Source organism: Genypterus blacodes, unplaced genomic scaffold (genome assembly GCF_046128005.1).
Source record: "Genypterus blacodes isolate CSIRO-AG114 ecotype Tasmania unplaced genomic scaffold, CSIRO-AGI_Gbla_v1 ptg000105l_1, whole genome shotgun sequence".
NCBI classification, from domain to species: domain Eukaryota; kingdom Metazoa; phylum Chordata; class Actinopteri; order Ophidiiformes; family Ophidiidae; genus Genypterus; species Genypterus blacodes.
In genome coordinates, this window is record NW_027466909.1 from 852230 (window position 1) to 866776 (window position 14547).

General features: G+C 46.3%; 3 protein-coding genes across 3 annotated transcripts; all 3 read left to right on the forward strand.

Moving 5' to 3' along the window:
- Positions 1–3267: 3267 nt before the first annotated feature.
- Positions 3268–4949, forward strand: slc18a3a (solute carrier family 18 member 3a). The gene has a single exon (XM_076160282.1). It carries the CDS (start codon positions 3268–3270, stop codon positions 4864–4866), a length of 1599 nt encoding a protein of 532 aa, XP_076016397.1. The 3' UTR covers positions 4867–4949.
- Positions 4950–6098: 1149 nt separating this feature from the next.
- Positions 6099–12529, forward strand: chata (choline O-acetyltransferase a). Its single transcript, XM_076160283.1, has 16 exons — positions 6099–6148; positions 6223–6235; positions 6410–6460; positions 7169–7360; positions 7633–7751; positions 8521–8574; positions 8660–8840; positions 9564–9741; positions 9878–10047; positions 10537–10637; positions 10874–11002; positions 11083–11205; positions 11299–11440; positions 11533–11595; positions 11693–11830; positions 12104–12529. Exons 1-16 carry the CDS (start codon positions 6099–6101, stop codon positions 12527–12529), a joined length of 2130 nt encoding a protein of 709 aa, XP_076016398.1.
- Positions 12530–13860: 1331 nt separating this feature from the next.
- Positions 13861–14518, forward strand: cunh10orf53 (chromosome unknown C10orf53 homolog). Its single transcript, XM_076160459.1, has 3 exons — positions 13861–14052; positions 14228–14347; positions 14447–14518. Exons 1-3 carry the CDS (start codon positions 13959–13961, stop codon positions 14509–14511), a joined length of 279 nt encoding a protein of 92 aa, XP_076016574.1. The 5' UTR covers positions 13861–13958; the 3' UTR covers positions 14512–14518.
- The last annotated feature ends 29 nt before the right edge of the window (positions 14519–14547 follow it).

Consider the following 14547-nt stretch of genomic DNA (forward strand, 5'->3'; position numbering starts at 1 on the left):
CTCAACCTGTGAGCGGCCGGGCGCAAAAACGAGGTGAAATGTCAGACGCCCTCTCTTCTAGTGATGTGAAGATGATTATATAACCCCCCCGCCACACACACACACACACACACACACACACACACACACACACACACACTACAGGATAATCAATTGTAATGCTGAACACAGCTGCTGAAGCTTCCAATCAATGCATTGAACACAAAGCAATCACAGGAAACAATGGATCAGCAGCAGCGCTCTACACTCAAGTCAACACTTCATTAAAATCATTTACACATCGATCAAACACTTCATCTTCACACTGACAGTAAAATGCTACACAAAACACAATTTGTTGATAAGAAACCGTATTTTTGAAGGATTAGTGTTTGAGTGTAATCTGGATTAGAGGGCCACATGTGCGTCACTGCACTGTTTTAATTCATTAAATCGCTCACTTTGACCTGTATAGACTGGACAACAGTGTGTGTGCACCCCCTGACACACACGCACACACACACACACACACACACACACACACACACACACACACACACACACACACACACACACACACACACACAATGATGTAAAGATCGCTTCATTCAATTTGGAGATACAAGGTTCCTATTTTTATGAATGCAACGACCCTGAAACATCTGAGATAATGTTGAAAACGTGAGAGATGAGCTTTCTACTCAACAACAGCAACATGTACCTAAACAAACCACAAAACAGGGATTTATTTAGAGCTTTATTGTTACCTGTTTCAGTTGGGAATATATAACAATAAGACTCAATAACTCATCAACTGACAGAAATGACATCTGAGCTCATACCTCTGCCAAGGACCAACAATCCAAAACGTGACAAATACGACTCAACTATGTTCAAGCGGTCATTTACAAGTGGAAATGTGTGTGGATAGGAGGACATCTGCTGGCCAAAGTGAGACCACTGACACACACGCTCACAAACACACACCCACGAAGACACATACAGATGTATCACACACACACACATTTGCACGTCATAAGCAAATGTGTCAGATAGAAAATGTGCCAGATAGAAAAAGGTTGACTTACTCACCGTCATTCCTCTGTCGTTCCTCAGCTGATCCTCTGCTCTTGGGTTCCATTTAAACTCTTCTGCGCTGCAATCAGAGCAAAGTTGAGAAAATGTGTGAGTGTGTGTGTGTGGGTGTGCGTGCGTGTGTGTGTGTGAATGAGATGCAGTCAGCTTCAGCTACCAGATGTTAAAGAAGCTGAACTCACCTGGAATCTGAATCTTTAGGAAGTCAACTTCATTCCACCTTGTAGTTCTTCTTCCACTAGATGTCAGTAGAGCTCCGTCTCACGTCTCAGGGACAACTACAAGAACGGATGGATAGTGTGTTATTTAAGTTGTGTCCCGTGTAAATTCTGTTGTGCACTAATATGACCCCGTGATTACTGAAAATGTTTTGCATTTTAAATGTAAATATCTGCAATAGCTTCTTTAGACTTTGTTGAAGCTGTAAAAAGCTGCTGTGGCTTCTGTGCGTCTCTAGATGGCGGCGTCGAGCTACAATCAAACTCTCTGTTGAGTCCTCTCACGGAGGGCGAAGTGAGAAGGATGATGAAGAGATTTGACATGATGAAGAGGAGACGACAAGGAATCCATTTATTTATTTGTGTATTCATGTAGACGAGGGGAACCTTTCTGAATCTGGGCTTCAGTGCTTTGCTCAGTGACACTTCATTTACAGGTTTTTTGTGTCAAAGCCTCCAATGTCTTCAATGAAAACCCCCCCCACACACACACACACACACACACACACACACACACACACGCGCGCAAAATAAAAATAGATCTGAAAAATGTAGATAATTAAGTAGAATCTAAGTTTCCCGTCTACTGTAGTGGAGCGGAGCTGTCCACTGGGCTGCGGTGCTGAACACACACACACACACACACACACACACACACACACACACACACACACACACACACACACACACACACATACACACAAACACACACACACACACACACACAGTCAAATGAAGACTTAAGCCTGTGAGCGATGCTGCAAGTATTTCAACACGCAAACCAGATGAGATCAAATTATGACCAGATTGATTTGTTTCAGTGTAAATTGGGCGCAAAATAATCAATACCTAAAATGAAATGCTGTAATTGGGCTGTTAGGTTAGAGTAACATCCTTCATATCGTGTGCATTGCTCAGTGGCACTTCAGCAGACTGGATGTAGAAACTTAAACCGACTCACTGCGGCTCTGCTTTCATATCAATGGAGAAATAACAAAAACATTAAATCCCTTTCTCTCCGCTGGATTGTGATTCTGAAAATGGCTTCGGTTTGTTGTAATGAAGTGACGTGTGGACCTGTTAGTGTGTGTTGCTGTGTCTCCTCTCTCTCTCTCTCTCTCTCTCTCTCTCTCTCACACACACACACACACACATTAAAGAGTCGTCTTAAAGTAAAGACCTCAACATAAAGACTTGTAGCGATGTAGTGATGGATACGCGCTACTTTTAAACGCGCGCACTGGATTTGTTCATGCGAGTTAAAAAACCAACAAACTAAATCAGCTGCAGCATTTCGGTGGAGGTTTTGGGAGAAACTGAGGGTTTCCACTCGGGATTCTGTGTTTAATTAGCATAGAGGAGCTGCTGGAGAGCGGCGCGGCTGTGCGTCACGGAGAGAGGGGGGGCGTGTGTGTGTGTGTGTGTGTGTGTGTGTGGAGGGGGGTTACCCAGGGAGTCAACACACTGCGCTGTGTTTCCCTCCCCGGCAGACAAAAACACTCTGCTGGATGTGAAATGATGACTTAGCTCAGAGCGTCACAGGTGACCGAAGACAGCTGGGAGCGTTGGGAGCGGAAGGGGCCGCAGAGGACAGAGGACAGAGCGGAGACGGAGAAGTGAGCTGATGAAGCCGGTGAACCCCCCGGAACCCTGCGAGCTCGAGTCCGGGGCCGCCGCGTCACCTGCATGACGGGATAAGAGACGATGAAGGAAGCGGACAGGACGGAGATAAAACGAGTCCAAGTCACGAGAGTGGAGACGCGCCTGCATATGATGAAGGACGGCGAGGCAGAGAGACAGAGACGAGGCGAGGCAGGGGACAGCGGAGCGGCTCATTAGCGGGGACCCCGCTGCTCAACCAGGGACCCGAGTGACGGACACAGCACATGGGCGTCTGATTGTAACCGAACCAGCTGCAGGGGACACAACTTTATACTTTTCAAAAGACGAGACTTGTGCGTGAGCGAGAGGAAGCATGGAGCCTAAGGGAGCCACGGAGGGACACACGGAGGGACACATGGAGGGACACACGGAGGGACACACGGAGGGACACGCCGCTAATCTGGCGCAGTCCGCCGCCTCCAAACTGTCCCAGATGAGCGAAAGAACTAAACAACTGGGCTCCGTCATCCAGGACCCGGAGCGGCAGAAGCGGATTATCCTGGTGATCGTCTGCGTCGTCCTGTTGTTGGACAACATGTTGTACATGGTCATCGTGCCCATCATCCCTGATTACCTTGAAGGGCTCCAGAAAGCGGCGGACCAAGCGCAAACTATTGTGGCCCACAACAACTTCACCAACAGCACCTTCAGCAGGACACCCAAGGGGAACTTTGACCTGCAGATCGGGGTCCTGTTCGCCTCCAAGGCGATCGTGCAGCTGCTGGTGAACCCGCTCAGCGGCACCTTCATAGACCGGGTGGGTTATGACATCCCGCTCTGCATCGGACTCAGCATCATGTTCCTCTCCACTGTGATCTTTGCCTTCGCTGACAACTACGCGACCCTGTTCCTGGCGCGCAGCATGCAGGGCCTCGGCTCGGCGTTCGCGGACACTTCGGGCCTCGCGCTGATCGCGGACAGATACACGGAGGAGAAGGAGAGGAGCAGAGCGCTCGGCATCGCCTTGGCCTTCATCTCCTTCGGGAGCCTGGTGGCGCCCCCGTTCGGAGGGGTGCTCTACCAGTTCGCGGGTAAGCGGGTGCCCTTCGTCATCCTGGCCTGCATCTGCCTGGCTGACGGCATCATGTGCCTGTTGGTGCTGAAGCCTTTCTCCAACAAAGAGAGGGAGAACATGCCCGTGGGCACGCCGATCTATAAGCTGATGATCGATCCGTACATCGCCGTGGTGGCGGGCGCGCTGACAATCTGTAACATCCCGCTGGCCTTCCTGGAGCCCACCATCGCCAACTGGATGGAGGAGACCATGGGGGCCAGCCAGTGGCAGGTGGGCATGACGTGGTTCCCGGCCTTCTTCCCCCACGTCTTGGGTGTGTTTATCACCGTCAAACTCGCAGCCAAGTACCCGCACCTGCAGTGGTTCTACGGGGCCATCGGCATGGTGTTCATAGGCGCCAGCTCCTGCACGGTGCCCGCCTGTAAGAACTTCGGCCAGCTCATGATCCCGCTGTGCGGAATCTGCTTCGGCATCGCCTTCGTGGACACGGCGCTGCTGCCCACGCTGGCGTTCCTCGTGGACGTGCGCCACGTGTCCGTGTACGGCAGCGTGTACGCCATCGCAGACATCTCCTACTGCTTGGCCTACGCCCTGGGGCCCGTGGTGGCCGGACAGATCGTGCACGACCTGGGCTTCGTCCAGCTCAACCTGGGCATGGGGCTCGCCAACGTGCTTTACGCGCCGGCGCTGCTGCTGCTGAAGAACGTGACGCAGATGAAACCGTCCTACTCCGAGCGCAACATGCTGCTGGAGGACGGGCCGACGGGACTGTACGACACCATCAAGATGGAGCAACGCGAGAAGAAGAGGAAAGGTTTGTGCACAAGCGTGGAGGAGAACACCTTCGCGCAGCGCTCCTACTCCGAGGAGGAATCATCCGGGGGAGAGTTCGCGTAAAAGGAGCCGGAGACGACGAGCGTCAAAGTATCAAAGTGCCCAAGTCGAGACGTCTGCGCGCCACAGAATCAATCAGCCGCATAACATGATTAGTATTGCGTAACAACATCAATTATTTACTGCTTCTGAATTCCTCGGGGCGACGCCACGCAGCGCGGCGCATCAGAGAGACGCGCTGCGCTGTGGCGTTTGTGTCGTGAGATAAATGTCTGCTCATTAACTCTATTTATCACTAATGGACTCCTATCATATTCAGGGATCATGTGTGAAATGTATTTTAATAAATGAACTCTTGTAACGTGAACGTCCCTCCATGTAAACTTTAAACTGTGTTGAGTCGTGCTGCTAAACTCGATATGCAATATTCTGCGTCACGGAAACGTGGAGAGAAGAAGTGAAGCGGAGCTGAAACCTGCGTCTTGTGTGTGTGTTTGTTTGAGGATGAAGATGTGCTTCTGGAATGCGTAACTCACTGTATGACCTTTGACCTGTACATATGTGTAGATTCATGTACAGAATTAAATCAATATGATGTGAAACAGAATCATGTTGTAAATTGTTTCTTTAATTATTGAGATTTGTTTTCCTTTGCTGAAGGAATAAAGAGTCAGAAACAGAAAATGATGATTATCTATAAAATGGAGGATATATTTATAATTTTGCTTTATTTACATCCGGGGATTTTGTTTTAACATTTAGAGACGAAATTATAAAGCAACTAAACAATGAAGCTGTGGGCGTAAAGGGAGGAGATTCTCTTTTTTTAATTGATGAGATAAAAGAGCTTATAGCGATAAGGTGACGTCTTCTAAAGTCAATGAATTTGGAATAAAATACGGGAATTATTCCTCGCATTTTGCGCGTAAATTAAAGTCCCGATCTCTCAGTTAATCAATCAAACAGTCAATCAGACGCAGTGAGACGGAAGGAGCGTCCGTGTGTGTGTGTGAGAGTGTGTGTCAGTGTGTGTGTGGCTACCTAAGGGCGGCGTGAAGATGCCAAAGATGCCGAGGAAACTTCTGGGCGAATAGCGGACCTGTGGGAGGAGCCTGCCGGGGGAGGGGGGGTGGGGGTCTCGGTGGCTCCGCTGCATGGAGGGAACAGAGAGATGCTCCACAGCAAAGAGGACCAAGGAGAAGAGATGTTACAACATTGGATCTGAAAATGGAATTCAAGAGGAGCAAACTCCTTCAGCGAGCGGACCTGAAGGACATAAGGGACACGAGGGGGACATGAGGGACATAAGAGACATGAGGGACATCAGGAACCTGTTTGCCTTCTGGTAAGTGATGCACTTTTGTCTCATTTTCATTCTTTACATTTACTTAATCAGAATTCCTACGTGCATCCCTGCAGCATGAATGAAGCTGTGAGTCGTTTTACTTTTGATCTTCTGAGCTTAGAGTTCAGCAGTTAAAGCTTGATTCATTCATGCTTCTCCTCCTCAGCATGACTCACAGTGATCGTCAGTCGTCTCAAAGCTGATTTCTCCTCCTGACTTCGTCGCCTTTTGATCTGTGTGGACTGCGATTGTGTCTCAAAGGGAATCGGCTGCATCATGCCGGTGCTGGACAGAGACTCAGGGGGCGGTGATGTAAATATCTTACTTTCTCTGCTCTATGATATAGATATAGGATGTTTTTAAATGGAATATGCAGGGGTGGACATGGAGTATGAAGACAGGTGCCAGGGCCCCCAGCTGGGAGGCCCCCAGGAGCTATAAAGATGTTTAGATATGATAGATGCTCGTATTCTAACTTATACCTTTAACAAAGACCAAGATGACTGAAATGTGAAATTTCCAGATAAGGAATAACATTAAACCAAACGAAAGAGCGTTGATTTGCGTGAATTTTCAACCGATCCTAATGTAAAACACCAGAAAACATGAATAGATCAGATTCAGTTCTGTACGTTTAATTACTATAGGATGCTCGTCAGTCTGTTCGGTATTAGGTTGTAAACAGTTTTAAAGTTGTTCTCAAGTAGATCCCAAAGTGTTTTTAGAATACAGAAGTATAGCTTTGATTAAAGAAATATCTAATTTGACTAATTAAGGCCCTTAAGTCACAAAGTCCACCTGTAAAGATATGAGTGTCAGAAATGCTCATTAATATGTGCAAAAGTCAAAATAAATCCAAATATTCCCAGCAGCATTGGTGGATAACAGTAACGTTTAGAAACCATGCAGAGATCTAAACATGTCCTTTAATATGAGCATTTAGTTTTACATTTATAGATTTATAGATTGTTGATTAAATGTGTAATGTTGTGAGTGTTTCCGTCCCACCTCTGGGTTCAGGGTCTGCCCAAGCTGCCTCTGCCGGCCCTGCAGGACACGCTGGACACGTACCTGCGGTGTGTGAAGCACCTGCTCACCGAGAAACAGTTCAAAAAGACGCACGGCATCGTGGAGCAGTTTGGTGCCCCTGGTGGCGTGGGGGAGCTACTGCAAGGGAAACTGACAGAGCGGAGGGAGAGCAAAGCAAACTGGGTAAATTCAATTCAACAGACAGACAGAATGTTTTCTAGAAAATGTCCTTGATGTTTTTTGATTCTTTGGATTTTCGAAAATAATCGACTGGATCAAGACTTTATTTTAGATTTTTATTTATTTTACTTTTTTCAGATTTATTTTTACCATCTTCGTAATTGCTAGAATTTCAAAAACCTTTCAAGAAACAAGAATTGTCTTCACGTTTCTAACATATCTTATATAAACAAAAGACCATATTGGAGCTTTTAGGGAATCTTTCTATTTTCCAGGTGTACGACTTCTGGCTGAGCGACATGTACCTGAACAACAGAATGGCTCTGCCTGTAAACTCCAGCCCTGTCATGGTTTTCCCTCTGCAGAACTTCAGGGCTCCCATTGACTCACTGAGGTAAGAGACGCTCCACCAATGGTCATTACATCATCAGTTGATTGTTTTGTTTTAAATTTCGTGGAATTTGTTTCAATTTGCTGAATTTCTGTTGAATTGGCCAACATGCCGTTGCAGCTGCATCTAATTGTGAGTTAAGCATATTTGAGTGTGTCGAACATGAACAAGCCTGTTTCATGGTCAGTAAATGTTGAAGAATTATTTGGAAAAATGTTTTAAAATTTTCTAGAATCAATACAAATCGAGAAAGGTTTTTTAATTAATTTTGCCCGTTTTTATCCCTCACCAGTTTCTTGGGTTGTAAATGTGGGACAAATTCATTGAAACATATCGATATATTTGAGAATTCTGATTGAACTCCTCCTCTGAGCACACACCTTAACTGATAGGGTCATTACCCAGAATGCCTTGAAGGCCTAGAGTGCGCTGGTGCCAAGGTTAATAGACGGCGAGGGTTGTGGTTGGGTTAACATGGTATTGATCTGGGTCTGCATCCTTAACCACATGATTTACATAAAGCATTTACACTGTTAACTGTACGACAACTGCACAATAAATCAACAAGAAGAATCATTACACTCACAGTCTGACGCAGAGCCGGCCTGAGGGGCTTCGGTGCTTCAGGGGCCCCCTCAGTCATGTTCACACAGAGAGAGTCGACATTAGCGGTGCTGGAATTGGGAATCCTCCAAACCTTATCCCCACATCCTTCCTCAACCTTTCAATGGGCTCTTACAGATGAAACGTGTGTGTTTTGTCTGTTTTCTAGGTTTGCTGCTCATTTAATATCTGGAGTGTTGGAGTATAAGACGCTTCTTGATGCGTGAGTTGATTTCATGATAATAATTGAATCTCGTGTTTGCTTCAGAATGTGAAGTGTGTGTTTGTGTGTGTGTCTGTGTGTGTAGACGTGCCCTCCCTGTGGACTACGCCCGGGGCCAGCTGGCTGGGACCCCTCTGTGCATGGAGCAGTACTATCGCCTCTTCACGTCTTTCCGCCTCCCGGGGCCAGAGAGAGACACGCTGGTGGCCCAGGAGAGCTGCGTGATGCCAGAGCCTGAACACATCATCGTGGCCTGCAAAAACCAGGTCAGCACGGGGAGAAACCTCCTCTCTCACACTCTCTCACACACACACACACACACACACACACACACACACACACACACACACACACACACACACACACACACACACACACACACACACACACACACACACACACACACACACAGGGGGATTTCTAGCGTGTTCACAGAGTGACAGAGTCTCAGAGGAAATCCATGAGACAAAGTTGCAACTAATAAGAATCAAAACAAAGCAGCAAAGAAGAAAGAATCTCAGGGAACAATGTCATGTGTTTTTTTCTCACCTAAGATACATATTGGACCGCACATCACATGCCTGTCACGCCGTCAGCACTCAGTTGTGTCTGATGGTAAACAAACTCTGTGGCTCTATGCTAAGGTTTCTTTCGGTGACTAATTAACAGCCACAGCCTGGTGACAAGACTCTCCGTTAACTTAATTAGCTGCGGCTCCTGTGACATTTGCCAATCAGCCGGCAACCCTCAGCGCCGCGGCAACGCTCCCAGAGGAGATCATCAGTTAGACCCGATTAATCAAACCTGCTCAAACTACAAAGGCACCAACAAAGAGATTTACATGCTCTTATTTTCATTCATTTCCAAAAGATGTCAAACACTGATGTACCATTGTGCACACTGAGAGAAAACAGATAGATTTTTAGGCACTGTCTTTTTAAGGGCCCCTACACACACACACACACACCTAAAGCTGCTGGTCTGTGCAGTTCTTCGTGCTGGACGTGGTGATCAACTTCCGCCGACTGAACGAAAGAGATCTGCTGACTCAGCTGGATAAGATTGTCAAGATGGCTAACAGCGAGGAAGAGCGGCTCCCACCCATCGGTCTGCTCACATCGGACGGGCGGACGGAGTGGGCGGAGTCTCGCAGGGTGCTGATGAGAGGTGGGTCTCCAATGGGGTTTGAGTGAGGATGGATTTGCTGTTTGATTGCGTATTTCGCATAAATTAAGTAGCTATAACTTTTTTAAACGAATGTTATCTAATCTGTGCAGATGAATTAACTCATTCTGCTGTGTAGAGTCCACAAACAGGGACTCTCTGGACATGATCGAGCGCTGCCTGTGCCTGGTCTGCCTGGACGAGCCGTGCGGGTTCGACCTGAGCGACTCCAGGCGAGCCGCCATGCTGCTGCACGGTGGGGGGGCGAGCAAGAATGGAGGGAACCGCTGGTACGACAAACCCATGCAGGTCAGTGAGCGAGTCAGACTCTACGGCGCTGAGAACTGATCAATAAAGCTGAGAAAGTCTGAGGATGTATCAATAAAAGAATCACAAGAAGATTATTCATAGTTCACAATTAAAGGGGCAGTTCACCTTTTTAGTCACAGAGGAACACAACAGAGCGATGGAACTCAAATCAATATTATCCATTGATATCTGCTGATCCGACTTTGATCATTCTACTGTTTTAACATTTTGTATTGTAAAACATTTTTTCTATCTTATATTATGTAATTTCATTTTAGACTGTTCTTTTTTATAAATTTTTCTAAGTATTTATTTTTCTTAAACAATTTTGTATTAGTCTGCAATTTGCTTTATTTATCATATTTTTAAATTTTTCAAGTTTTTTCTAACACATTGCATTAAAATCACATCAGGTTCAAATCAAATGTATATTTCAGTGTGTTTGTTGCAGTAGTTGGGATCCAAAGAGTTGTTGGTGTGTGTGTGTAGTTTGTCGTAGGTGCTGACGGCTGCTGTGGGGTCGTGTGTGAACATTCACCCTTTGAGGGCATCGTCCTGGTTCAGTGCACAGAGTTTCTGCTCAAATACATGTGAGGACTTTAACATCATTAAGTGTTAGAATGGCTCAGCTTCTAGTCGGATAACATAATATTTATGTCTACCTGCCTACACAACTTGTCTACATCTTATCTTAGACACGCCCACTAAGCATGCAGTAACCAGCCACTCAGGGCTTCAGGAGCGGGCCTTAAAGGGACAGTGCCTGCTTTTAATCACTGTGAACAGCAAAAAGGGCCGAAGCCACATGATCTCTGTGTCTCACCAGGATCAGCAGCCCGTCAAAGCTGGTCAGGGCCGCCAGCGTGAGCGAGCTGCCTGCACCACGGCGACTGCGCTGGAAATGCACGCCAGAGGTCCACAAGCTCCTCGGGTCTTCGGCTGACAAACTCCAGAGGTCTGCTTTCACTCACGCTTTAAATCTAAACAACATAAACCACTTGAAGCTTAATGTACATTCTCTTCATGTCTGATCAGGCTAGACAAAAATCTGGACATGAACGTGCACAAGTTCTGCCAACACGGGAAAGAGTTCATCAAGAAGCAGAAGATGAGTCCAGATGCTTACATCCAGGTCGCGCTTCAGTTAGCATACTACCGGTATGTCAGAGGGCTGATTCAAATCGCCACGGTTAACCGATAATCACAACCACATAACCTCAGATCCCCTTCACTCCCCGTATGTCCCTCCAGGTGTCACAGCAGACCCGTGTCCACCTACGAGAGTGCTTCTATACGGCGTTTTCAGGAGGGCAGGGTGGACAACATTCGCTCGGCCACGCCCGAGGCCCTGGCCTTCTCCAAATCGATGACCGATGGCAAATTGAGCGCAACTGTAAGAAGCTTCATTAGACGTCTCTCTTCTAATTGATACGGTTTCATCTCCTGTGTTGGAGCTAAAATTGCTTCTGTCCTTTTCCTCCACAGGATACAGAGAAGATGGAGATGTTAAGAGGTGCTATCAACGCACAGACCAAGTATACGATTCTGGTAAGCTGCCTATAAACTTTCTCACCATGTTGATACTATGAATTATGTTGCTTTTGGAGTAAATCCAGTAACAAATGTCCGTATCCTTCCTTCTCAGGCGATCACAGGGATGGCTATAGACAATCACATGCTAGGGCTGCGTGAAATGGCGCACGAACTGAAGATGGAGACGCCGGAGATATTCAAAGATGAAGCGTATCTCATCAGCAACCAGTTCATTCTCTCCACAAGTCAGGTACGACCGTCAGATTACTAAACAGCACTGATATGTGGTAACATGCTTCAGGCACTAGGGGCAACATTCTCCTAGAACATTTCATCTAACAAAACTGGAATTCAGATGTAGCTAACCACTGACTCCTACTGATCGGTTGGAGCTCCTGCACAGAGATGAGTGGTGACAGTATGATAATGAAATTGGGAGAAAAAGAAGGGAAATAAACAATAACAATAACCTAATTCTCCAGCAGACAAACTAAACTCTCCTCCTACTTTGATCTTCTCTTAGGTGCCCACAACCGTGGAGATGTTCTGTTGCTATGGACCCGTGGTCCCCAACGGTTACGGGGCCTGCTACAACCCTCAGTCAGACCATATTTTATTCTGCGTGTCCAGCTTCCGCGAAAGCCCGCAAACGTGTTCCGCTGAGTTTGTGGCGGCTTTGGAGCAGGCGCTGCTGGACATGAGGGACCTGTGCAGCAAATGCAACTCCGACTCCAAACCATCTGAGCGGAGAAAAGCTCCGATGCTGGAGACGGAGACGCAAACGGAGACAAACTGGAAGAGCAAAGCGCAGTCCAGACCCACCGACCTGAACAAGAACCAGCAGACCCCACCACAGGTTCTGGTGAGGGCGGCAGATCAGAGCAAAGCCGAGGCTCAGACGCAGACGCCATCACAGGCAGACACAGCTGGAGCGCTGAAGAAGACATAAGAGACTGGAGAGGTCATCTGGTATCATCAGCAGTGTGATAGAATGGTGTATTCATATAGATTCATTAGTGTCAACATGTTCTGTGATCCATTCTGCTGTAAAATGCTGTGTGCTGAATATTCTTACAGAAACTTTGCAGTATTAAATTATTACAGTATAAAAGCCACTACTTCCTGTTTACAGCAAGCCGCAACGCCCGGTTCACAATAACGGAGATAAGATGGCGCTCCAGACCCAATGCATTCTGGGCCTCGACCTCTAATTAACCTGATTTTCAAGACAAGATATGAATTGGCACACAGATCTTTCACAAACATCGCACTATGAAGCTTTTAGGTGAGATAAAAGAGATTATGATGCTTTTTTTGCACTAAATTGTGGTGAAATTGCCAAAGACATTTACAGTTTGGTGGCTGCTGGTGTTGCAGCGAAGGTCAGAGGTCAAATAGGCAATAGTCAATAGTTTTAGGATATAATAAAGACGCATCATCATGACCGTATAGCTGTCCGGCCGTGTGCCTGCTGAGATGTTGCATGCTGCTACATAAAGGTTTTATGATCGATTACATTGTGAGATTCTATGCAAACATGATTTCTGTTGTCTTTGTAACCTGCTGTGTCTCCTGTGTGTGTGTGTGTGTGTGTGTGTGTGTGTGTGTGTGTGTGTGTGTGTGCATATTTGTGTGTGTATTAGTGCTGTATACTGGGAAACTGTGCAAGTTTACACAAACAAAATGTGACGAAAATACTTTAGTATTGTAAGATGATTATCAGAAGATAAATGTGATCAAAAGTCTGTATTTGTAACTCTATTATGGAAAAGTATTGAGTTATTTACTTTTTTATGATATAGCTCAATGTTCAGTGTGTAAATGTAAATTAGAGATATAATTCAAATGTATTTATTTAAATTATAATGTATCGGAGGTGTTCACTGTGTGTTTGACTCAAGTCCTCAATAAACATCATGACATCATGTCTCTTTATCTTCAGGACAAATGACTTTTACCAACATGTGATCAAGAATGGAAGGAATTTTCAGGTCAATATGTCAATCAATTCAAATATCAAAGACATTCTAAGAAGTTTGTTATTGTTTACTAATAAAATCTATTGCTTTAATTAGTTAATAAGATTTTCCAGAATTACATAAATGCGACTTAATTATTAATTTATGTTGTGACGTTTTTATAATGACTGAGTTTTTATAAATGTGACAATCATTCAAATAAGCAGTTTGTCATTTTGAAAACTTTCGTAATGTTACTTCAGATAAATGTGACGTCACAATATCAATCCCTACTGAAAGCTCATAGGTCATTATTGCATCATTGTATCTCATAAATTACTTCGTGAGCGGAAGTGGGACTTAGCGGCCATTCAAAGGCTCGTGAACGGAGAGCTCGTTACCGGGGCAACGACATCAACAATGCCGGAAAACGCGCTCGTGACGCTTCGTTACGGCCCGTATGAGTCCTGCGGAACCGTCGAACACAGAACCTTCCGTCTGCAGGGCCTGCGGGGTGCGTTCCATTCCCTTTACCACACATTACTGACGCGCTTTCATGCGGTGTAAGCTTACAAAACACGAGCCCTGTGTGTGTGTGTGTGTGTGTGTGTGTGTGTGTGTGTGTGTGTGTGTGTGTGTGTGTGTGTGTGTGTGTGTGTGTGTGTGTGTGTGTGTGTGTGTGTGTGTAGCTGCTCTGACGTTGCACGGCCATCAGTGCGTGCTGGAGGAGACGCTGGAGTGGAACGAGGTGGAGCTGCTGGTGCACGGGCAGGTGGTGTTTAAGTGCTGCATCAAGGAGCTGGAGTTCGGTGAGTTTGGGAGTGACGTCACACGAGTTTCCTGTTTGTTGCGGAGTCAAACTGATGTAAACACGTGTGTATGTGTATGTATGTGTGTGTACCACACAGGAGGAGACGGGAAACTGGACCCACTATGCAAACAAGCGGTGACTGCTGTGGACGATGCTTACTGAACACACACACACACACACACACACACACACACACAC